The sequence below is a fragment of the Aulostomus chinensis genome, chromosome 9, assembly GCF_037954235.1.
Source record: "Aulostomus chinensis isolate RoL2024-O1b breed Wild chromosome 9, RoL_Achi_v1.0, whole genome shotgun sequence".
In the NCBI taxonomy this organism is placed as follows: Eukaryota; Metazoa; Chordata; class Actinopteri; order Syngnathiformes; family Aulostomidae; genus Aulostomus; species Aulostomus chinensis.
Window position 1 is genome coordinate 29443778 of NC_141328.1, and position 25345 is coordinate 29469122.

General features: G+C 48.9%; 3 protein-coding genes across 9 annotated transcripts; 1 reads left to right on the top strand and 2 right to left on the bottom strand.

Annotated features, from left to right (window-relative positions):
- Positions 1–116: 116 nt before the first annotated feature.
- On the bottom strand, positions 117–9216 carry LOC147256716 (acylamino-acid-releasing enzyme-like). Of its 3 annotated transcripts, none has more exons than XM_086214941.1 (23): positions 9067–9216; positions 7934–8063; positions 7734–7860; positions 7554–7641; positions 7359–7434; positions 6953–7044; positions 6273–6347; positions 6024–6161; positions 5836–5927; positions 5706–5746; positions 5037–5158; positions 4844–4904; positions 4662–4759; positions 3617–3668; positions 3417–3505; positions 3165–3303; positions 2814–2897; positions 2593–2673; positions 1597–1685; positions 1185–1375; positions 847–949; positions 671–777; positions 117–588 (listed from the first exon to the last, which is right to left on the bottom strand). In XM_086214941.1, the coding sequence occupies exons 1-23, from the start codon at positions 9073–9075 to the stop codon at positions 483–485; spliced, it is 2190 nt and encodes a 729-aa protein (XP_086071067.1). In that variant the 5' UTR covers positions 9076–9216; the 3' UTR covers positions 117–482. The 3 variants fall into 3 exon arrangements, with proteins under 3 accessions (XP_086071067.1, XP_086071068.1, XP_086071066.1); XM_086214942.1 differs by lacking the exon at positions 9067–9216 and adding an exon at positions 8705–8894; XM_086214940.1 differs by lacking the exon at positions 9067–9216 and adding an exon at positions 8446–8593.
- capza1b (capping actin protein of muscle Z-line subunit alpha 1b) lies at positions 8797–13534 on the top strand. Its single transcript, XM_086214948.1, has 10 exons — positions 8797–9041; positions 10335–10398; positions 10494–10545; positions 10695–10758; positions 10840–11046; positions 11121–11200; positions 11347–11425; positions 11817–11888; positions 12005–12067; positions 12191–13534. The coding sequence occupies exons 1-10, from the start codon at positions 9003–9005 to the stop codon at positions 12329–12331; spliced, it is 861 nt and encodes a 286-aa protein (XP_086071074.1). The 5' UTR covers positions 8797–9002; the 3' UTR covers positions 12332–13534.
- cttnbp2nlb (CTTNBP2 N-terminal like b) lies at positions 13218–25243 on the bottom strand. 5 transcript variants are annotated; one of them, XM_086214943.1, is made up of 6 exons: positions 23935–24308; positions 23296–23403; positions 23036–23122; positions 17209–17460; positions 16813–16920; positions 13218–15833 (listed from the first exon to the last, which is right to left on the bottom strand). In XM_086214943.1, the coding sequence occupies exons 1-6, from the start codon at positions 24043–24045 to the stop codon at positions 14547–14549; spliced, it is 1953 nt and encodes a 650-aa protein (XP_086071069.1). In that variant the 5' UTR covers positions 24046–24308; the 3' UTR covers positions 13218–14546. The 5 variants fall into 5 exon arrangements, with proteins under 5 accessions (XP_086071069.1, XP_086071071.1, XP_086071070.1 ...); XM_086214945.1 differs by lacking the exon at positions 23935–24308 and adding an exon at positions 24786–25243 and having other exon boundaries at positions 13219–15833; XM_086214944.1 differs by lacking the exon at positions 23036–23122 and having other exon boundaries at positions 13220–15833; positions 23935–24306.
- Positions 25244–25345: the final 102 nt, after the last annotated feature.

Consider the following 25345-nt stretch of genomic DNA (forward strand, 5'->3'; position numbering starts at 1 on the left):
AGGTCCTAATAAAGGACATACATACGTCATGCATGGCCTCCTCAAATTTTCTTTTGAATCCTCAAAAAACAAAACTGACACTCATCTTGAATGTATTCACAATCACTTTATTGTGAGACCCATTTTTAAAGAGAGTAATTTAGAGAAAACAAACCTGTGATAATTCGCAGACATGAGTGATTCTCATCCTATAATTGTGGTTACGCAGTGCAAGAGAACAGTGGCAATGAAAATAATCAGAGGAATCAAAACTGCCTTTCTTTAAGTCGTGTTAAAATTGTGATCAAGTGTTGCAGCTCATCCTGTACTCACTTTTGTAATAGATAACCAGAGACAGACGCACAGTTACACAGAGCACATTCTGGCTGGAGAGCACCTTCAATGCTTTGGCTTGGACCTGACAGCCTTGGACAGATAACAAGGACCCTTCAGTAGCATCCTGGTATCTGTGGCTTGCATCAGCATTGTGCCTTGGAGCAAGATCAGGAATCCAAGTGCTGAGTGAGCCACAGGGCGATGTTCATGAAGCCATCAGACTCAGCATCCACCTTGGAGAGGGAGTGGTTGTTCCCTGGGTACCACAGCAAACTACACAGCAAACATCAGAGCATTGGTGAGTGAACAATCAGAGTTGAGCAGTGCACAGCTGACATGAACGCGAGCTGCTTACCGGACCGGGACCTGCTTAGCTTTCAGGGCTCGGTAGTATTCGATGCCTTGTTTGTTTGGTACGCGCTTGTCATCTTCGCCAAGAGTGAGCAGTACAGGTGTCTGTACCTGGATGAGCCACCCATGTTAGTACATGGACCAGTAACACAGGGAGTCAAGAGAGTGGCATACTGATACCTGTGTGACGTGTTTGATGGGGGACTTGTTCAACATCTGTTCCCAAACAGCAGGATCGGGCAGACTCTCTGTGCTGTAGTCGTAACCAGCCTCAACCATGCACCTGCACAAAAAGCAGCAATATCAGTCTTTTCTTCTTGCAGTATTTCCCACTTCCTTCCCTCACAATGACGAAGACACACACTCGTAATCCCACTCACTCGCTCCCAGCTGTCAAGGCAGGAAGTCACGGGTGCCAATCATGATCAGCCACAGATGTGGAGCTGAGCCATACTGTCAGTCTCGAATTTGAAAACAAACATCAGCAAAACCAGCAAAGCATTCAATCCAGTAAGTACCAGTCTGGGATGTCTGTGCTACCCATCATGGAGGCCAAATTGATGACAGGGTTGCGAGCAACGCAGGCCTTGTAGAAGCCTGGATACTGGCCAATGAGATGACAGGCCAGGAAACCACCGTGGGAGCCCCCAACAACTGCCACCTTCTGCATGTCAAAGTCGCCACCATTGAGAACATTTTCCACAGCAAACTAGTGGAAGAACACATGGAAGATAATCAGATGACATTCATAGTTTGCAGGATAGAAAATCAGAAGTTAGGAGTAAAAAAACTTCAAATGAATTCACTGGAGCGCTTCAGTCGCTGCTGCCTGGTGTAGGTCTTGTGTGAGGATGAAGACTTCACCAAAGACCTCCCTGAGCTCCTCCAGAGGAGACAACATGATAATCATCATAAGTACGGTGCATTTACTTGAACATCTTTGACATCCTGTGTGCCGACGTTGCCAGGCAGTGAGAGGATACTGTCCTGGCCATATCCCAGAGAGCCGCGGTAGTTCACTGACAACACACAGACAAAAGTCTTACTCCCAGCGCAGAGTCAGTCAGGCTTCGTCAAAGAAACACAGAGCAAGAAGATCGCAGCAACACCATCTCAGGCACTTGACAACTGAAGCTTTGATTGACAGCCTTTATGTATGTTGCTAGATATTCAGTGTGTATGGAATGATAAATGGACGCAATCTATATGGCGCCTTTCTACCTTTGCGTCACTCAAAGCGCTTTACAGTGTCGTCTCATTCACCTGTTCACACACACACTCACACACTGACGGTGAGGGCTGCCACACAAGGCCCCCCCCGCTCATCAGGAGCAATTATGCGTTCAGTATCTTGCTCAAGGACACTTCAACGTTGTCACCGGGGTCGAGGATCGAACCAGCGACCCTTCTTTACCCATTTCTTTAAAGCTTGCAGTGCCAAAGAAATTATCAAAACTGACTGTGTTGTTGGTTCAATTCCCAAGTCAAGTGGAGAAAAATAATGAGGAGCAAAGAATAAGAGAAAAGCCCAAGCAGCTCCATCCCAATCAAAGTACACAAATCAAAGATGACTTGTGGATCTGGTGGAGAACAAAGAATGTAGAGGCTGCAAACCAAGAACCAGCAAGCCTGAACTCCTGATTCATGACAACCAGGATGAAAGTTTCAAGCTGACGCACACTTGAGTAATAGTTCTCTGGGCAGTGAGCAGGTAACACAACATTGTGATCACATATGCATGAGAGTGTAAAGTCAAAAATTCCTGCTCTCAGAGAGGAAGTCAAAACATTTACCACATGACAAACATCGGGAAGTGGCAAAAAATATTTGATCCTTACTTTTCCTGGTCTAACAGCCAAGCAGAGAACTGCCCTCTGTCCTCTAAGCAGGTGACACATCAACAAATCCTGTGAACACTGTACTTACCCAGTAATATGGCGAAGCCCATCCTACAGAGCACAGAGGAGGGCAGAAGCCACTCGGCTACTGTCACCGAGTGAGGACCCCCTACAGCAAAGACAAACATACTGCTGGGTCATCGCTGGCAGCTTCACGTGGGCTTACATTTAAAAAATTAACATGTCTGTTGAACGGAAACGTGATGTCACACAAACAATGACTACACAACAGTGGTGAGAGGAACCAACCATGAGGAATCACAACAAGAGGCAACTTCACACCGTCCTTCACCTCCTTTGGTTTAATCAGCAAAGCTTCAAAATCAAGGCCAGCTAGAATAAAAAAAGTCGACAGTCACTTTAACATGACACGCACTTTCCTACCGTCAAGTCTACAATCGATCAAATGACCGCTTGTCGATTAAAAGCAGCACATTTCACTGAAAGGGGGCAGGTGTTTCCCCTCAATTATTGCTAACAAAGCCAGGTGGCTGTCAAACTTAGAAAAGTTTTAAATATAAAGTCATTAATCAGTTTAGTCCACATGTCCAAGTAAATACAACCCATTTCATTAGATGCTTTGTAATTTCTTGTTCTTACGGTACTGAGGGTTGTCTTGTTCTGGGGGAGGGGTGAACTTCATGATCTGCCAATCAATATCCGGCAACTTCTGAGAATCTTCCAGGGTCACCCAGACCACCTCCTCCTGAGAATCCCTGGCTGGAAGGAAACCCACCCTCTGGACGGAGTAAAGAGAGGAGAGGTTAGACATTGTTTCCTCCATCACATCGAGTTCCTACCACATGTACAATACAAGAAAGAAAAGAAGAACCTCTCTGGCACTAAACCTACCAGACTTGGGGGGCAGTGAGGAGAGGAACAGCTGACCACCATCAGATCCCTCTCTATGGTCAGCAGGCACCAGCTACCGACGTCAGACTCTACACACACACAACTTGACTTTAGAGCAGAAGACATCAGCGACGCAAATATGAGTAAGCCAGACAGCGTTGACCTGAGCGCCACAGACGGCACACACACGTAGGACTCACTCGCAGTCAGAGAGGTGACGCTCCCCACGCTGATATCGACCATCAACAGATCCTTGCAGAGACACAGGGACAAACCTCCTCAGTCCAAGCATTTCACAGGGACACTTCAAGTGTATCAGGAATGTTGCCTTTGCGTTTTATTGGAGGGGAAATAGACCCTCCTGACCTTTTATCGTTATGTTGCAGTCAAAAATCTGGGTTGAAAAAAATTGGTATTTGATCTGCCAATGACAAAATGTGTGAAAAATATCACCATTGGGTGAAAAAGTCATGTTGCAATTATTGTGTCCATTATTCATGATTGAGTCGGACCAAATGAACGCTGTCATGAGTCCACTTGCTTGGTTACCATGTAAAAGGCACAGATTGCTGATCCTTTTGAAATGTGCTTTTCTCACATAAGCATCTTAGTTGTGCAGTTTTCAAAATACCATTTTCTTATACATGAAATGGACAGGAATTTATTTTATATATATATATATACACATATATATACACATATATATATATATATATATATATATATATACACATATATACATATATATATACACACACATATATATATATATACATATATACATATATATATACACACACACATATATATATATACATATATACATATATATATACACACACACATATATATATATATATATATACATATATACATATATATATATATACATATATATATACACACACACACATATATATATACATATATATATATATATATATATATATATATATATATATATATATATATATATATATATATATATATATATATATATATATATACATACACACATACACACACTACAGTGTGTGTGTGTATACTTTTACAAAAAAAGCAGTTCCTGCTGGATTTTGGCAGCTACTGTTCAAAAATACTAATTGCATGGGATCGTTTGGTGGTTATGTAATTGCACAGGCTGACATTGCAGTTGTGATGTCTCCAAACATTATGAGGGGTTTTATAGTAGGAATGTTCAATTGTAAAAGCCCTGGTATTAAGCCATTCTCCAGGATTTTTTACCTTGCGGCTGCACTGAGGACACGCAACGATAATCCTCTGACTATCAGCTGACCAGCACTGAGGGGACAGCTGAGCGCTGTAGACACCAGTGAAACCATCTGGAGAGACAACACAACACACTGATACGTCCAGCAGTCACATACAGAGGAAAGGTGGAGATTAAAAGTCCCAGCAGTCCTTACCCTGTCCAGGTCGCTTCACTACATCCACCACCACCGAGGTCTTCTTGGTGTACCAGTCATACTACCGTTTCATGGGTGGAGCAGAGGAAAGAAGGGGCAGACATGCTGCTGTTGACTGCTGTATTTTTGCTTGAACGAACCTACAGCACCAAGAACCCCCAGTACCCTCATTCCAACAACAAGCCTGGCTCACCATGCACAGCCTGCTGCACTGCATGTGTGGTCCATAGACGGAGCACTCCAGGTAGACAATCCGACACTGATCTGGGCTCAGCCGGGGAGAGCACACTCCACTGGTGCCTGCTGACAACTGCTCTGAGGGACACAACAAACACAATCCATGTGGATACGTGGGACTGTGCAGTAGACAGGAGGCAGGGCCTCATGTCTCACTCCCTTCAGGTTGGAATAGAAATGGCAGTGGATGTCGTGACAGAGTCGCGCCGGGATGAATACTTCCAAAAAGAGAAAGGTTGGAGGGGACTGTTCATGTTTTGCCTCGAGATTCGGTTCAAAAATGTACATGAACACAAATCACAGTGTTCTGCCGATGTGCAGCCCTTTGATTAAGTTATCTGAGTCAGTCCGGCCCTCTGGGAACAAATGCTGCCTGTAACTGCAGTCCATTTTACACCTACACACTGGTTATGCAGCAGGAAATAAGTGAGTCTGAGGGGACAGTTGGATCACAGTTCTGAGAGCGCGACTCTTCGTGTCTCGCTGCTGTTTGAGCCGATACCTCATCAATAGTTCAGTCACAGCTCCCTGTACTTGGTGTGTAACGTCTGCTGTGCAGGATCGAAAACGGATGTTTGGGGAAAAAGGTATTACACATCTGATTTAAACAGAAGTCTCCTCTTACCACATTTCCCACCAGTTAGATCCACATAGAACAAAGAAGACCTGACGGAGAAAGAAGAAGCGTGATGACACACGGGGGGCTCAACAACACCATTTCTAGTCAAACGTAACGTCTGTGCTGGGTCAGTCACCTCCTGTTGGGGCAGTACTGCAGGCCGAGTCTGAAAGGCTCGTGCCACCAGCCCACAAACACCACACCCGTGTCATTTGGCGCCCAAAATGCCTGCAGAGCCACAGAGAGGAGAAGCAAGCACATGAGCCACCGACAGGTGCACAAATGATCACATGAATCCCATCCATCATTGCACACTGCACCAACCTGTCCTGGGGAGATATTTTCAGGCACTCCCTCCAACACAGAGACGTTGTCACCCTCGATGTCTAAAACACAAAGCACCGGGCTGCTCTTAGAGACGAGTGCCTCTCCCCAGTCCTCATGGAAGACAAACTGCTCCCCCTGCAGGCCCCCGAAAACACAACAGCTTCAGACAGACAGAAACAACACCAAAGTCCATCAAATCTTTGACCAGCGAAACTGCGGCATTCCAAGAAGATTAGTTGCATTCACTTTTACAGCCTCCTTTCTCTCTGATCTAAGAGTGTCGTCCTCATCCGCAGCAGAAGACAACTCCGGCGATTCAGTCTGCCATCACAAAAACAGACAAGGAAGAACCGTAGTTATTACTGGGCCGGCTCGGTACACCACGCCCACAGCACTCACTCACGCCTGGAGTTTGGGGCTCAGTGGTCACCAACACCTGATCACAAACTGCACAGAAAATCAGCTCTCTTTAGGTTTCAACTCCATGAGTCAGGAGTTTTCTTTTGAAGGCAACACCTGCACACCTGAGGTGTTCTCTCAATGTCACCAAAGTTACAACAATATGATATAGATGTGCAAATCCTGAAAGAAAGCAAGCAGATATATTAGTACTAATACACAGATGTCTGTATATTAGTACTAATACGCAGATGTACGTCTGTGTATTAGTACTAATACGCAGATGTACGTCAAATGTTTGGAATCAGCCAAGTTCTGCATGTTTTCCATCAATGTTACGATGAACATACAGAACGTCACTCTCAAACACGCTCACGGCAACTTGTACAGGCGTTGGTATCCATGTAGGCTGGAGCTGGAGCGCCGTTCCGATTGTGACATCATTTAAAATGGACCAGCTAGTGGGTAGAGCAGCGGTTCTCTGTTGCAGTGATTCCATGCTGATCTGATGTTACTGAGTGACACACCTGGAAGAAAGACTCCGCCTTTGGTCTCTGTCTCTCCGCCACATACAGGAGGTGGGTCTCAGAGTGGGACCACACCAAGCAGCCAAACTGCTCTACGGAGGCAAAACACACAGCGGTTGTTACCTGGACAGTCTCGAGTCCTGAGAACAACAGAAGATGAAGTTGCGCATGTTCACATAAACGGCCCACTGACAGCAGCAGCAGCTCCTCAGAAGGCCTGGTGGTACAAACCAACAGAGCCGTCACGCTCTTTTTGAACGATTTGGATTTTTTTGGTCCTGTCAATCACGCTGGCTTTCTCTCCATGAATGAGAGGGTCAGCCGTCATGCTGTGTTCCGTCCAGGGAACGTGCTTCAACAGGAATGATGATATTGTTTGGAGGGCCGGCTCGCTGAGGGAACTCACCATCTTCATACACTTTGCCATGCTTCTTTAACGCGGTCAGATTGATGCTCTTCATCTTGATGTTTTTACTCCAGATCTAAACGAAGGTCAAAGAAGAAGCAAAGTAAACTATCAAGCACACAAAGAGGTCACATCACGTAGAACAGTGGGAACGGCGGGACAGAAAACATCTGTGAGGTTAAGTTGGTTGCAAACCTCCAAAAACTGTTTGTCCTCCCCTTTAACTGAGCACTCTCTGACCACAGCCTTCATCAGTCCTGAAGGGGCGTCTTTACTCAGCAACCTGGCAGGAGAACAACGTGGGGTTCTGCAGTTACACTCGAGCTGATTCTACCTCCCAGTGATTGAAGGCCTCCCAGTGAGATGTCTACATACTCTCCTCTGATCTCAGTGCAGCTCCCCGAGGCTCCAGAGAAGACCACTGACTTGTCATCATGAAACACGATGTACTGCCGGCAAAACTTGACTTTGTCATTCCTCTCCAGGTCGCGCTGGCTCCATTCTGCATAGAAAATAACATGATGAGTGCCCATGATCGTCCAGAAATAAGAACATCTGCACGCACGGACACAAACCTGTGTAGATGTTGCTGTATTTGCCTCCATACTGAGAGGTGATGACGGGGCCAACATCCGCCCTGCTCAGGGAGGGGAAGAGGCTGAGCTGTCGGTACAGTCGGGCTATGTCCTCGGGGTTGGTCATCACCTGACAACACGCAGCACAACAACTCAAACTACGGCTCAGCGGTCGCCACAAAGCCCCGTTCACGTCCCGGCCGGAGACGCGGCTAACGAACCCCCCCACTTCTGCCACTCACAAGTCTTCAGCCTGCGTACAAACAAGTTAAGCACTAGCAAACGTTGGTAATGCGACAAACCAAGAACCGGGCGAGCGAGATTTGACGGATTTAATGACCCGGGAACTTCCTGTAGCAGTTGACAGCACCAGACAATCGAACCTCTGTTCAGCTGCCAGCTCGCTAACGGCAGCGTTTCATTCCGCTACGAGCAGAAATCACGAGAGCCACGTTGAGGACTTCAGGCTAGCGGACAAATATGCAGGCGGTTCGGCAGTGGTCTAGTCGAACCTGTGACTCCATGGTTGGGACGGTGTGTGTCGCTGCTCCTCACGCCACAATGAGAGTAGAGACACCGATCACAAACGCAGGACCTGTTCGAACTTCCTGTTGTCCTGTACAAAATAAAATACTCTCGAACGAAATAAATCCCGTAGCCAGAAAAACGGTCCAATAAAAGAACGAGTTGATGGTGATGATCAATGATGATCACGTTTAAACATGTAGTGAACGACTGCGAACAATGTCCTCACACTGAGAATGTGCTTACCTGGAAATAAATTAGACCGTGCTTTTATTTTGTAGAAAGATTCTCTCTCTCAACGGGAAGTAGTGAGAAAAATGGCTCTGTTGTTAACGCCCTCTTGCGTTGTAATTATTTCATATTGTACCTATAAATAATTGTGAAACTCCTAAGGCAGTTTAGCATGAATCACAACTAACCGCATGTTCTCAAGACACACCGCTTGTTACTGTTCACACCGGCTGAGTTTCCGGTAGAATTCTGACGACCACCGCCGAGCCGCTCTGTCAGTCAGCCCTGGTAGGTGGGGTCACAAAGAGCCAAGATGGCTGACTATGAGGAGCAGCTGTTAGATGAAGACAAGGTTTGAATACTCCTTGGCTCTTTACCGATCTCATCTTGGTCTCGTTTCCAGGGACGGCCCCCTGGTTGTCGTTTGGCGAGTGTCGCTGGCGTTTCGGGAGAAAAATGTCCGCGTGAGTCCACGCGTAGACGCGAGGGACTTGTTTGTCTTTTCCAAGCTACCGTTAGCTAACCAGTTAGCCAATGGCAGTGGAGGATTTCAGCGTTAGTTGAGCTCGTGAAGCTGAACGCTGATGGATGCTTTTAATGTTTCGACACTTGCACTTGAAAACTTTTCAGTTGTGCTTTGAGCAGGTTGCTGCCAATGTGAATGTTAATTCCCGAAAGTTGGGTTGCAATGAAGTATTCCATACATGCAATGTGTGTGTCCGTGTGTGTGTCCTGGCTAACATTAGCGGCTAACGGTAGTTTGCTCCGGATTTCTGGGTCAAACAGATTCAGTTGCAGGTCAAATACTTGCTAGCCTCACATGACTTGAGATCGACATTCTGGCCCGCACGGCTCTGCTGGAGCCTGCCAGTGACACCCTGGAACATCAGTGGCAGGAGTTGCATTACCAGTCGCAGGCAGAGACTTGGAAGCCTGACCTTTGCTGAACCCTACATGGCGATTGTTAGATAACCATCAAGAGTGACCATTTTGAGACACAATCACACGTTAAACTGAGGACAAGATCTGATCGTCAAGGTGGTCACTGTCTCCTCTGGATGCATCGAAGAAGTTATGGAGACATTTTAAGTGATATGAATATTCTGCCCACGCCCAAGTCTCCACTCACTCATTCACGTGTCACTGTAGTGACCGGTGTGTGCACTTTGGCACGATCATCTTGTGAAAGTGGAAAGTATCTTCGTGCTCTCATACTTGGAGACGTGACGTCACCTCTGACCTGCGTGTGATGTGGAGTCTGGTCAAGTATTTGAATTGTCTTGTTAATTGCGTTTGATATTAACTGTGAATCTCATTCAAGACGAGCACAGACACGCCTTTCCCCTCAGTGGACAAATTTCAAAAGGTTCTTTAGTGTCAAGCTGCCATCACATCATTGTACACAGTTGAAGTCAAACATGGGCGCCACACCCAGCTCTGAGCAGGCGGGCCGCGGAGCCAAGATAGCACATTTCAACTTTTGTGATCACGGAAATGTCCTGGTCGGCATCCACATCGAGTTTGTCTGTGGAGAAGTGAAAGTCATGTGAACTGTGAAGTCAGATATTGGTCTGCTGCACTGATTGTGCAGCAAGTCATGTCTTTATGTTGACTGAATTAACTCACGTTTAATTGGCTCCCAAAGGTCCGCATAGCGGCCAACTTCGTGACTCATGCCCCCCCAGGAGAGTTCAATGAAGTCTTCAATGGTAGGAAGCTGCTGTTAGTCACTAAGGTGCTAGTAAATCAGCCCTGGAATAGTTGATCGATGACGACTACTAACCCTTTCTTTTTGTCTCTCTAGATGTGCGGCTCCTTCTCAATGATGACAACCTCCTCAGGGAGGGGGCGTCACAGTGAGTAACATGACAAACATCAGATATCTGATCCCACAGGGCAGCACAGCCGAACCTTAAACGCATGATCAGGGAAAAGCTGCATGTTGAGAGCTCTTGAATGTTTCTGTATGAATGGTGACCGACGCTCTGCGGCCCTCTGTGTGCAGCTCCTTCGCCCAGTACAACATGGATCAGTTTACGCCTGCCAAACTGGAGGGCTACGATGAGCCGGTACGTCTCAGCCAGGTGTCTGTTCCAGAAGAAGTGTGTGAGTGCCAGACCTTCTCAGCAGGTCCTTGATCTTCTCCGTAGGTCTTGATTACAGAGCATGGTGACTTGGGTCAGGGTCGGTTCCTGGATCCACGTAACCATTTGTCGTTCCGCTTTGACCACCTGAGGAAAGAGGTGAGCGATGTGCAGCCGTGCGAAGGAGAAGCAGCCCTGAAGGGCTGGAGGGATTCCTGTGACACCGTCCTCAGTGCCTACGTCAAAGAGCACTACCCGACTGGCGTCTGCACGGTAAGGATCCAGACAGTTGTCTAAGTATTCCAGACTGCCCATTCTCACTCCTACTACTACTGTTTGTGGTGCAGGTATACGGGAAAATGGTTGACAGTCAGCAAACCATCATAGCCTGCATTGAGGGACACCAGTTTCAGCCCAAGAACTTCTGGTGAAGTCCAGTTTATTCCCGCTTCTTTTGTGTAGAATTGATGACTCACATTTCTGTTTTAGTGATGCAAATACTTGAGCTCTCCTTACATTCACTGATGCTGCTGACTCATCGTAATAGAGAGCTCTCCTCATGTCTCCACGCAGGAATGGCCGCTGCAGGTCTGAGTGGAAGCTCACCATCGGCCCGTCTGCTGCTCAGGTGGTGGGGGTGTTGAAAATACAGGTGAGTTAAAGTCAATGTTCCCATCTGCATGCGTGCCCGACCGATTTATCAGCCTATCCGGGGTCAGCCACAGATATATTGTATTAGCGTATGGGTTTTCCAATGTGCACCAATATTGAAAAAAAGTTTTTTACTTGACAAAAAAATGCAGGAAAAAATGGTGATTCAAAAAATGGTGTAACTACTGTGTCCAGCAGAGGGCACTCTGGAGCCTCTGCCTTGTTTAGTTTAGTTTGTTTTGGTCTTATTGTAATGGCCATGTATGACGATGGTTAATATGTCTCAATAAATAATTTTTTGTATCATAAATCAGCCTTCTAGCTTTACATGGTTGTTATGCTTCAGCTCTCAAATCAGTATGAGGCTGTAAAGATGCAGCTTCTGTCTCCAGGTCCACTACTATGAAGATGGGAACGTGCAGCTGGTCAGTCATAAGGAAGTGGAGGAGTCGATACCAGTATCTGTAAGTTGGCACAAGGACACCATCAGCATGACTGAACTCGTCTCTGTCGTTGTATGTTGGTCACATGTTCGTCGATAAACGGCGATGACTGACTGACTGACTGATTGATTGAACAGGATGAAGTCCAGACAGTCAAGGGATTTGTTGAGATTATTGAGAATGCTGAAAATGACTACCAGGTAAACCTCCTCTTACTACAGCTATTTGAGATCTTTGATAATACACCTTATATACCTCTGCTAGAGAAAAAGAGAGAATAGAGTATCCAAATAATCCCTGGTTCTCTCCACGTTTGCCCTCAGACCGCCATCAGCGAGAACTACCAGACCATGTCTGATACCACCTTCAAGGCTCTGCGTCGCCAGCTGCCTGTCACGCGCACCAAGATCGACTGGAATAAAATCCTAAGTTACAAAATTGGCAAAGAGATGCAAAATGCCTAGTGGGAGGTCAGGGACTGACCGGGGAGGTGCAAGCTCCTCTGGTCCCCCAACCCACCGAAACATACGCAAGGACTTACCAAAGCAAAACTATACCAGTATGGGGCAAGAATTAACAAAACAAGTAAATGATAAAACCAGGAGATCTGCAGACTGCTAGGCACAGGTCTCGGCCTGCAGAGGGAAACTGTGCTAACGGAAGATAATCACAGATTGGGAAAGTGGTTACTTCGGAGTGTGTGTGGTGTGAAAGAGGCGTGACTGTGCAGGGCTGTGCTCGGGACTGCTGCTGTGTGAAGGAGTACATCTGCCACCGTCTAAGGAATCCGACCTCCATAAACGGTGTCAGAAGTTTCAACAAGAGAAGTTCTTTCTTAAAAAGAGCTGACCTGCAACCATCAAGTCACAGTGGTGAATTCAGCACAAGAACCAGGACGCACAAGGCAGCCGATGTGAGAACTAAAGCACACCGTCACTAATCAGGGTCGGACAAGACAGCTGGACTTCCATGGCAGTTGTTTCAACATGGCTCTCGTGTGGCGGATCAGTAATGACCCAGAACCTCCACGTTAGTCATGAGACACGTCACCATCATAGGAACATGGTTGCATCATGTAGCAGTAGCGTGATCCTCAGCAGAGCTCTGTGTGTGTGTGTGTGTGTGTGTGTGTGTGTGTGTGTTCCACTGACGTACGTCTCCACCCATGCAAGCTACTATGACTGAAACACGTTAAGCGACCTACGCTTCTGTCTTATGTTGGCAGCACAACCTTCATCGCTGTAAAACTTTTCCTTTGTGAAAGGGAAACATTCATATTTACCAAGATTTATTTGCCAAAATCTCTTTCCTATGGTAAAGACCTCCATCCTACCACCCATGTATGCAAATTTCTATTTTAATACGCTGGTTTTTGTTGGAGTCTTATAATATTGCAAATATTGTTAATTGTTACAAATTGTGCATTGGTCAATGCCAAGAGAACAGCAGTTGCCATGTAAGGCAAGATCATATATGTATATGTCACATGACTCATAAGGCTACATCAGACTGTATGTTACATGACATCCAAGCATTACTGACCTGGGATCAGTGACTTGTTAGCTGTACTCTGTGCTGTGTTCAACCCTGACACGATACTACATCATGTGTGCCGATCTAGTTCAAGACTGTACTGCCCCATTCTGTTGTACGAATAAATGAACTAAATGTCATCGCTGGAATGCTTTCATTTGTCACGGTCAGTAGACCAGTGGGTCCAGAGGGGAGCAGGTCCAGGGACAAAGCATGGGAAGGTTCAGGCGTGTGCATGTTTCCTAGAGTCAGTACAGGGACCCGCCCCTCACAAACAGCAGTGGAGCCATAGCGAGAGAGGCCAAGTGTTTATTTCTTCCATTTTCTTGCATTGACAGCTTGGTAATTAGCTGAAACAGAGGTGGAGGCGGAGGAGCCGTCGACAGGGGACCAGCCTTTGTCTGCTGTGGTTTGGGTGAAGTAGTCTTCAACCCTCCCTGAAGATGCTGACATGCCTTCATTTCCAGTATCGCAGGTCAAAATCTTATCAAGACAGTTCAGTGTACGACAAACAAACGTGAGGCTGTGCATTCGGCAGTGATTTCTATTTGTGCAGGACAAAGTTGGTGGACCAAAGTCTCCAAGAATTCAACTGTGCAACTACTCCCTATGCTGGGTGGATGAGTGTCCGCTACTCACTCGTCATGCTCATAATTATTAACTCTCTACTACTTCAGCAGTTTTGCATCAGACTTTTTACTCCTTTATTGCTCCCAACATTTTTTTTTCTTTCAAAAAAGCAGGTTTGAACCACGGTTTCTTAAAATGAATTCAAACGTATCTTCTTTCACTTGGAAAGTCGATGTGGAGCCGTAGACGGCGAGCCGCCATCGCTCCCAGCAGGGCTGCAGTTTCAAGGGTTCAGGGTAGGAAAGTACTGATGTACTACAAGAACAGAATCTTCCCTCAGTCTCTAAATAAATGGTTTCAAAATATCAAATTTTAAAAAGTTTACAAAAGGATGGAGACAGACGAGGTAAGAGGAGTTAATCAATACAAGGATCCATAGTACGATAAATGTCATGAGGAGTTAGTCTGACTGAAGGTCCATCGTCACACAGGGCAGAGTCCTAAGCCTGTGTGCCACCATGATGGAGGACATGTTGACGCAAGCTCATTCAGCAGTTCCAGTGTTCTGTGTGTCTGTTAGCTGCTAGAGGACACAAGCAGGTCAGGCTCTGCTGCTCCCTCCTGCCCACAGTTCCCAGTCCCACAGGTCCCAGTCAGCTCTGGGAAGATGCTGGTCTGGCCAGAGTGACTTGGGGAGCCTGGAGTTGGACTCATGCCAGGCTTCTTTGGAGGGATTGGAGGGGGGTGGCTCCTCTCAGACCGAGGCGTGAGGGGGGAGCGGACGCCTGGTGACAGAGGCCCTGAGGAAGGAGACCTCCCCCCAGGAGGGGAAGCTGCCAGGTTTCTGTAGTCGGTGCCAAACGGCGAGCTGCTGATGGGTGCCAGCTTGACGCCGGCCTGCTGGCTGGTGAAGCGGGACAGCACCTGTGTGACAGTGTTGCGGGCTAGCTGTTTAGCTGCGCTGTGTTCTGGTGGAGGGGTGATGGAGGAAGTGGTGGGGGAGAGGTCTCTGGGGGACAGGGGGCCACCATGCTGCTGCTGCTCCAGCTCTGCCTGGGTCTGGAACTTGTGCCTGGCAGCCTGGAAGCGCTGGTTGACCCCAGCGTGGTAGGAGGACTGATGGAAGCCTGGGCTGTTGATGCGCTTAGCCAGAACAGGTGAGGAAATGGGGGAGGAGGAGAGGGAGGAGGAGGCTGTGCTGGACGGAGACTGAGGATGAGTATGGGGGTGAAGATGAAGAGGAGCATGCAAAGTTGCTGCTCCTCCATTTTCAACCACCTCTGTACTTTCTGCTGCTCTCCCTTCCTGAGTCACCTCTGTGTCTTTGAGAATGTGATGCCCGTTGACCTTTGACCCTGAGGTGGATTTAGGAATGCCAATCATCTTTCCATCTGGCTCAGTCTGAGCAGAGGTGGACACAAGCTTCATCTTGGAGGGGGAGTCCTTCACCCCTGCCTCCTTCACCTGGTCTCCACATCCTCCAGTTTCAGCCAACCTCCTCCTCAGCTCCTCAATCTTCCTCTCGAGTTCCTCCCGCTGTTCCTCCTCAGTTCTGATCCGGGCTTTCAGCTGCTCTTGTTCTGCTAGCAGCCTCTCAGACTGAGCCCCCAGCTGGGCTGCCCTGCTCCTCTCATCTTCAAGAAGCCCCTGAAGCTTCTCGATGGCCCCGCTCTCCTCTTGGAGCAATGACTGGAGCTGGGAGACCTTCTGGGCCTCCTCCTGGGCCTGGCTGCTGGCTTTCTGGAGCTCCAGGGTCAGAGATGAGGAGAGCTGCTGCTGCCGGGACAGTGATTCCTCCACCTGGCTCACCGCCTGAGCCTGCTCCCTCTCCAACCTCCGCACGGCTGCATGTTCAACCTCCAGCTGGAGAGAGACAGCGAGAGACGGAAGTCAGGCGGCTTCTCCAGATTTGACCACAAGGAGGCAAAATAGCACAGACAGAGAAAGTGAACAGCTTCATGAAACGCACATTGAATTGTAAACAGAGTGTCTGAGACAAAATTACATAAACATATGAGATATCTACAACCAGTCCAAACAGCCTTTTAGTAAATTCTTCAAATTGACATTTATTGATGTATTCATACAATCTAAGAGTCATAACTATATTTAGTTATTCTATTCTATATTTCTATTTTCAGTTCTGTCGAATAAAATACACCCACACTTAAATTAGACCCGAGTCAAACAAAAGCAGAATACAGGAAATAGGAGTAAGGAGTGCGAGCGACTTCAGGGTGAGGAGAGACGCATGAAGAGCAGTAGTTGGAGAAGTATGAGGAGCTCATGTTTACAGTTAACATGAGGTCATTCTGCTTCAAGAGATTTGATGAGTAATAGAAGGAAATGGGAGGTGATGAAATACACACTGGTGTGTGAGCTGAGGGCACAAAACACCGACGCAGGCAGGAAAGGCCGGGGGACTCTCAGGGACCCTGACTTACATCAGAGCCTGCGGTTGTGACACACGTTAGTCATGGACAGCCATTATCTCAAGTTTCCTGGGGCTGTACGACTGTGTGGCTGCCGGACACTAAACAATGGTGTGCCCCCCCACTTCCTATCAAACAGTTATGTACTTGTGGGGAGCGAGGCCTGTGTGTGCCTCTGTGCTGTGAAAGGCCAAGCCCTCTCCACCCTACCGAGTTACACAATGGAGCTCCGCTGATGCTTTCTTGCTCTGTCTCTGGGTTCTAAATCTCAGCTACCACAGAGAAGGACACGGTGCAAACGAACTGCCTCTCCTAGCCGCCATGCTAATTAGCTGCAAGATGAGTTATAGGCGCTGCTTTGGCATCTTTACCAAACATGAACTACATCATCATCTTTTATGTCGCCACACCTGCTGCAACAGTTTGTCTCGCTCCATCTGCAGCATCAAGGTGAAGTCTTCACTCTGTACAGAGTCCTGGAGGCGGCGCCGCCTCTCCTCCTCCAGATCAGCTATCATCTGTCAATCACACAGACAAATGGAACAGTTGGGTCACATGGCAGAATTATGGAGGGCGTCTCCTCCAGTAGAGCACACTGCTAGGAATCTGAAGCAGAGATGCAGCCTCCCAGCAGGCCCCTCAGCCCTCGGTGTGTGGCGTGTGTCAGCTTCACTTCCCCCCAGCTACATCTGCACTGGCTGAATCATGCAGGGTACACACATGCGCGCGCGCTTATTGTTGAAGCTCCAGCGTCACAGAATCATCCACACACTCTTGTCGCTGTGCAACAAGTGGGCGTCTCTCACCCTTCTGTGTCTGCTCTCAGTTGCCGTCAGCTGTCCCATCATCCTCTCTTGCATCTTCTTGCAGTGAGCCATGACCAGTTTGAGTACTGCCAGGGGGTTCGGGCCTCCCATCCCAGCCTGCACATGCGTGAGAGGCTGGCTGAGAGGGTGTTGATGCTCTGCTGATTTGCTGTCCCGCTGCAGGGCGAGAAATGGATCGCTGAGGTCATACTGGCCGTAGCGTTCCTGGATAAACGCATCTCTGTGCTGAGCCTGATGGATGCGCACACACACACACACACACACACACACACACACAGTTCCATTAACTTATAAGCTGACCTGTAATGTAACTTGAGAGAGGGATGATTAAAAAGAAAAAATAAAATAAAGTGATGGAGTGTGATCAGGGGTCACAAGACATGGGGGGGGGGGGTCAAAAAAGACGACAAATAATTTTGAAAGGCTTAATCACAACAACTACAATAAAATCATCAGTTCAAACATGGCTGTGTCTGACAGGCCAGTGAGTGAAACACATTTCAACCAGGTTCAAGCACCTCCGACAAACGACCAGTGTGTTTGTGTGTGTCACTGCTCGGATTGGAGAGGATGCAGTCTTCTCTCCACACGGCAGCACAGGAAAAGTGTGTAAAGATGATAACACACAGCCCCATCATCGCCAGTGCCAAGGAAAACGCCCAACAGCAATTTATACACACACACACACACACACACACAAATAGATTGACCTGTAGTACAGAGTGTGTGTGCAGGAAATCTGTGCAGTGATGATATTGTGAGTGGAAGCACAAGCAGATGGTCTCCCCCCCCCCTCAACCACAACAAAGAGGTGAGGCATGGCTGTGCACCCCCCACCAGGGGCAGATGTTAACTCCTCCCTGGGGGGTGACGGGGTGAAGGACCAGGCCATGAAATCAGACTGCAGCCTGGCATTTTCTCATGAAGCAGTTCAGTTGTGCCTCAGCTAAAAAAGTGAATCTCACTGAAGAATGAAATCCTGAAGGAAGGCTTGTCAGCAGACCTCTCTCTCTCTCAAACACACACACACACACACAGCTGACGGTGCTTGTGATGTCAACACCACATGTCTATGGGACACCCTCTGCTGCCCCCGCCAGCATCAGACACCCCACTCCTCTGGCCTCCATCAGCATCCAGCCCAAACACGCATGGCACTGCATTCCTCTGGCAGTTCATCATCATTTCTCAGAAAATCTCTTGACTTCCATCTCTTGTCAGCCAACACACACACACACACACACACACACACACCCTGAGGGTATCTGTTAGGAGGCTGTACTTGAGTCTCTGTCACCGAACAAAGAATGTGACCCTCAGTGACGAGCTTACAGGACTCACACAAAGACTCTGTCTCAGTGCTGTCCGTCTCAAGCTTTGTCTCCATGTCTGGTCTGGGAGGCTTCACTCAGTGAGAATGGGTACAAATGTGTGTGTGTAGTGTTGTGTTTTTCCCCTGGTACATATAAACGTCCGTGTGTGTTCAGTCGTATCTGTGTGTATCTCCAGCTGTGTACAGGTTGTGTTTGCAATGAACACGAAAGCAAAACGAGACAGAATCACAGTGCCGGAGTTAAAATAACCATTTCAACAGACGAGGGCGTGTGTGTGTGTGTGTGTGTGTGTGTGTGTGTTGGCTTTGCCTAGGATCTGGTCTCTCATGGTTTTCTCAGGATAGTTCTGATCATAATTACAGAGTCAGCTCTCCTCTATGAGAGGCCTGCGAAGCTCCAATTTCTGTGCTACCAATAATGGCAAATGTCCCTCAAAGTAGACGAGCCAAGGAATTAACAATACTATTAATTTACTTATTCGCCCACTGCTTCATCGCCATTGAATACAGGTTTGGAATTGAATCAGGGACGTAAACATCAGCTACAGGGCAGAGCAGCTACAGGCTCTCAGCTTCAGCAGCCTGGTTTCTCGGCAGCTAATGTGTCTTGGAAGACAACCTGATGCTTTTCACCTGGATGGACTTCCTGTCAGGCTGTTAATGACAGCCTCCAGGCACAGTCATTGCCTTATGTGAACTGAAAAGAGCCAGAGAGTCAGGTTTCCTTGGTGAGCCCCTGTATAGACCGTCCCACAATGGGCTCTGCAGCTGGCTCAGAGAACATTACCACTGGGAACAGAACCAGGAGCTGAGCTCCTGTTACGAACCTACAGCTGAGCATTTAATTTGGCTAAAAAAAACAACACCAGAATGGACAAAGCTGCAATGTATGAGCTCGCAGGTATGTGTTCCAGGTCTCAGTCTAACCAGCTGGGTCCGGGGAACATGCTCACCTCCTTGGTCTAACAGTGAGACATCAGGACCAGGCCTGCCGGGGTCCGAAGCCTCTTTCACAGAACTCACACTTAAGAGACTCCATGCAAGCGTCCTCACAGCAAGAGGACACCGGACAACACAGAAGTCCTAAACAACAACACGACCCTGTGTCCAAGAAGCAGTGGGAGTAGAACATCAGAGAGACTTGAGAGGAGATGAAGCTAAAGAGACCAGAGAGTAGAAAGGTAGAGAGGAAGTCTGCAGGGAAACTGGCGACCATCTTTGTGCTCTACTGAATCATGAGGAAGTAGCTTGTAGTAATGGTTGTGAGTTGAAAAGAAGCCTGAGCAGGTGAGCAGTCACATGAGCTGAGGAGGCTCAAACACACACACTCACACACACACACACAAATTCCTTCATTAAGAGATTATGGACCAATCTAGTGGGGAACTGCTGAGGAAACGTCCCCATGAGATTTAATTGAGTTCTGGTATTAAGACAAGCGCTTCAGTCTGCAAATTACCATCAGAAATAATAACACGCCAGCCAGCGACACGCACGTCTCGCTGGGCTTAAGTACTTGAAATGTAGTTTGGTGTGACAGCAGTTTTACTCCCCCGACACTAACAAATGACTCGCTGAGCACAACATATCATTACTTGACAGATGAGAGTCTCACTATTGTCGCCGCCTCATTCAGGGTTTTTTCCTAAATAAACGCTGCTGCTGGATTGAGTCTGACAGGAGCGAAGTCTGTGGGCTGTATAGGCAAGGCAATTTTATTTGTAGAGCCCGTTTTCACCAACAGTTTGATTCAAAGGGCTTCACATGGCATCGTAACAACATCCTCTGCCCTCAGAGCCTCACATCGACTGAGGAGAAATGCCATAGACACCGATCGACAGCTCCCGACCAGCAGGGGGCGACTCAACGGGTGGCCTGAGGCTCATTATAGGGATTCAGAGCAAAGTATAAATGCATGATTAAAGGGCGTGGCTAACTTATTCACACACACACACACCCGGTCCAAATATGGTCAATCCAAGCTGAAAAACCAACAAAAAAAATAAAGATGGTGACAATGGTACACTTGTGCCACACATCGGTATTTACATGCATGCTGACTCCAATAGATCTGCCTAGAATATCAGACAAAGCAACGTCATGATCACGCTCTGGACACAAATGCTAAACTAATTTGAAGTGCAGTAATTTTTTTGGGAATCTCAGACTGGCTCCTCCCCTCAGAGCTCTGACATCACAGGTGTGGTCAGAGCAAATACCAGCCGAGGGAGGAGGTCACTGCCATTGCAGATAAGACTCTTTGCTTTCAGGCTGAGTTTACTGATAAAGGAGATAACATGAAAATGCATCCGTGTATTAGCAGACGTGAGGTGTGTGTGTGTGTGTGTGTGTGTGTGTGTGTGTGTACAGACCAGACTTGTCAACATACAATGTGCAATAAAATACAGGCGGTAACATCTCCAGGTCGGGGAGCTTCCCCTCATCTCTGCAGCACCGACCCGTGTTGCCACTCGGTGGTTTGCATGTTTCTCATGGTGTCTTGGCAACGTGTCCAAACACAGCAGTGATTCTTGCAGTAACAGAACAGTCAGTCTTATCTGAGGAGGCGGCGGCTTTAGCCAGACTCTATTGTTTATGGAGTCGGGAAACACATCATCCTGCAAAAATAGACGAAGCATTTAAGGATTACAGGATATGACATCATATAGAAAAACAGAACAAGCCATGCTGAACGTGGCTGACAGTACAACCACACAACTCTGATACACTGTCTTAGTAGCGGCGGCGAATCACAGTTGTTGCAATGACGATCATCGTTACTACGGTCCTGACGGCGCCTCAGAGCTCGAGTCGAGGCTCTGAACGCATCGTCCTATCCAGCCTCAGACAGTGAGGCCTCTCAGAACTCAGCTGACAAAGACAGTGTTCAACTCGACAGCCACGCCACCCCTGCTGGAATGTGACCTGGTCCCGGTCCCTCAGGTAAACATGCTTCTTTGTGTCTCTGGTGACGAGAACTAAAAACAGTACGGTCTGTCGAGACAAGCCCTGCTGATGACGCCATCCCCAAGTAAACAAGCACAGTCAGTCAGAGTTGGCGAGGGAGGGGTTAAAAAGTGCCTCAGCACGGTTGTCCCGAGCAATCTCCTGGAATCTCAAGGACTCGCAGCTGAAAGGAGGAAATATCCAAAGTTGGACGAGAAATGGAGGGGGGGTGAAAACATCTTTGTCTTCCTCAACTGCCCCTGAAGGCAAGCAAACATTACTGTCACAGCACGTTAGCAGATGTATTGAGACGCGCTGGGGCACCACAGAGGAAGACAGACATATTCCTCCTGGGCGCCAAACCACTCAATGACACACCTGACCTTCCTGTCACCCTCTGACACGCCCCTCTGCAGCCACACACAATCCTCCAGTCCTCTGACCCATCTGGAGCTCTGGCGTTCGGGGCTCGAGCCTCCAACCGGCCCACCAGAGACCACAGGAGTGTGTGAGACGGGACAAGGCCCCCCCGCAGTGTGGCTGTGTGTGAGGAGGAGAGACGGAAGACGGGAAAGATGTACACACACACACACACACACACACACACACACACACAGGAACAGGAGCGACTGTGACTGAGTGTTTCAATCTCAACCCGTGGGCGTCTCATCTGGACCGTGGCCATCAAGGCGCTTTGAGCTGCTGTGGTTGGAGCCGCTTCCCCTCAGGCGCCGAGTCCGCTCGTAGAAATGGAGGTTTGGCCCCTTATGGTGCGTCGGCTCTCTGCAGGAGTTAGGCCGGCTTCAGTCAGCCACAGCTCCACCGCTAATGGCCTCGCATGAAGCGACGGCGGCCCAATGGCGTCAAGGTCACGCATCATACGGGCGACTCTTAACAATTTATTTGATCTTTTTCTTTAGTCAGCAGACGAAAGTGACACAAACATCTCTCAGTCATCTTAAGGCCTCTCAAGCTAGCAGCCATCAACAAACAAGCTAACACATTCAAAAGAGGGAAAATATCAAAGAAAATTGCCAAAGATGCCTCACAACTGTAAACCACAAGACAGAAACTGCCATGTGAACCACGTGCAGCACACGGGTGTGCGCGGCATGATGTATACAGAGGTGGCGGCGCCGGAGAGGTCTGACGTTTACATGCTGCGCATCTAGAGACTGAGAACGCATGAATGGTGAAATCTGACAGCTCGCGACGCATTTGACAGATGCTTCCTTCACGCTGTAAGACTGCAGGAGAGTGCATCATGTGACTACTTGTAGTGAGATGCTCCTCGGTTCGGCTCGCATCCACCAGTGTCCCCGCTCAGGAAGGAAGTGGAGGCTCGATTATTGCGGCAACCAAAACTGTGGCGCTGCATTTCAGACGTCCAACACAAACGACCATGAGATGATTTATTCAGCTCCAGAGCCAACGCTCCAACAGGCCCTGATGTTTCTGACCACAAGTGTGAAAAACTAGTCCCTCAAGACACACACACACACACACACACACACACACAGCTCTGACCAGCAGTATGTCGGTGTCTATTGTCTCTACTGGCCCCGTTTCCTCAGTTTCCTGTTGACGCCTCTCCTCTCTGCTGGCTCTTTCTTTCTGGGGTGTAACATTGAAACTGGTCAGTTTTAGTGTGCGAGAGATCTGGAGTCAACACTGATGCAGCGTGTCGCTCCAGTCACGCACTGAATCTGAGGTGTCCTGTGTAACAGTCTGACTCTGTGTGTGTGTGTGTGTGTGTGTGTGTGGGGGGGGGGGGGGGGTTGACTTACCCTGAAGGCATGGATGACCACATCCTGGGCCTCCAGCTCTCCCTCCAAGATACTGAGGAGAGTCAGCAGCTCGGCTCGGCTCAACGCCTCCACATTCATCGTCTCCCCCTGACCAGAGAGGAATATCATGATCATCATTATTATCATTATTAATATTGATTACACATCATAAAAGAAGCACTGGAGTATAAACTGCTGATCAGAAAGATCCAGTCAAGAAACTAAACTCCATGTTACTGATGGAGGCCAGCATGTCTGCGCCAGGGTCACGGGTCCGATGCTGGTCCCATCTGGGCTCCAGCTCTGGCTCCTCAACAGGAAGTCATTAGCATGTTGGGCTGCTGAGGGACTGAGGAGGGCAGTCTACTCCAGCCCCCCCCCCCCCCCACACACACACACACACACACAGCTGCCAATCTCCAGCCATGTTTGGAACCCCTCAGGTCTCGTCTCCCTCCACCCACCGTCTGCTTGACCGCTGTGAGTCAGTGGGCCAGACTCAAGAGAAACACTAACAGGTGACATCATCATTTCTACCAGAGAATTCTCCCCCTGATGAGCTCAGGGAATGAATCAGTCAGACAACGATCAGTCCGCTCTCATCGTTCTCTCAGAACACACAAACAAATTAACCCACACCAGTAAGAACCAGCCACTTGAGGAACCAGGAACCAGGAAGCCGAGACGCCAGCAGGCGCAGCCCTCAGGGTGTCCCCTACGGTCCTCAGGCATCAGAGTTCTGTTCACCATCCAGCTACAGAGGCCCGGAACTCTGAGAGTCCTTCCAATGTGTCCACACACACGCACGCGCGCGCGCGCAAACACACACACTCACTCACTCACACACACACACACACACAGACACACGGCATCTTCTATTTCGTGGGTTTGTAGAAAAGCACTCCCAACATTCCAGGGATTCCCCACCGCGGGAGTCTTGCGACCTGGGAGGCTGCTGGTTCCGAGAGGACCAGCGAAGGCAAATACCTTCACAATGGAGGTGCTGGTGTGTGTGTGTGTGTGTGTGTGTGGGGGGGGGGGGGGCACCTGCCGCCTTTGTCTGACTCAAGGGACGGTCAACATTTCACATCTGAGCAACACTTCGGTTCAGTTGGAGGGACCACGTGACACAATCAGGGGAGGCTAATCAATCAAAATCTAATGAGCTCGATGTCCGCCTGCAGGGATAATGGATCGATCGATACAGGATCAATGCCTCTCCGGTACCCCCACCCAGAACTCGAGAGAGGAACTCGTGAGTACAGCAGGTACCACTAGTCATCGGAGTACAAATACTTCATCGTGAACGTAAATGATATCCAGCTCTTAGGCGTCAGTTTCACCCCGGACTGACAAAGCCTGATGGAGTCCAAGCCAGACCGGGTCACAGCCCTGCCCGGGACCCTGCCCGCCCGGGCGAGCCCGACCCGCAAGACCCGTTTCATCCCCGGAAGTCGCGACCCAACTCCTCGCGGCCTCCGCTGACGTACCTTCATGCGCTCCGGTGGCCGCTCGTCGTCCGCTGGTCCGGTCCGCGTTCCTCCTCCCGAGCGTCCTCCGCTGTCACCTCGGGTCCTGCTGCCAGCAGCGACAACAAACGCTCGGCGACGGAGCCGCCAGCCAATGACGGACGAGCAGGGCGGCGCCCTGACCAACCGCGGCCGCAGGATGTCGTGGGGGGCGGGGCCAGAGGCGTTCCCGGGCTGGGGGGTAAACCTCTTTGTTCCGGACGTCCAGCCGGTCTCCGCCCGGTTGCGTGAACCTGTGCAGCTCCTCGCTGTCTGCGAGCGCTCGGCTCCTGCGCCACGACAGCCGACGCTGCTCCGCCTCGTGCACAGACCTTCACATCCGGACGGCTCCGCGCTCGATTTATTTGATCAAAATCAAGTTTCATCAAAACCGAGGAGCGAGGAGGAGCGCGGCTCCGCCCTCGAACGCCTCCTGAACCGCTCGCGATGCTCCGACTCCCCTCAACGGCCAAACGGCTCTACTGCAGGCCCGCCGCGTGCCATCGCGCATGCTCAGTGCACGTGCAGGCACGCGCTGGAGT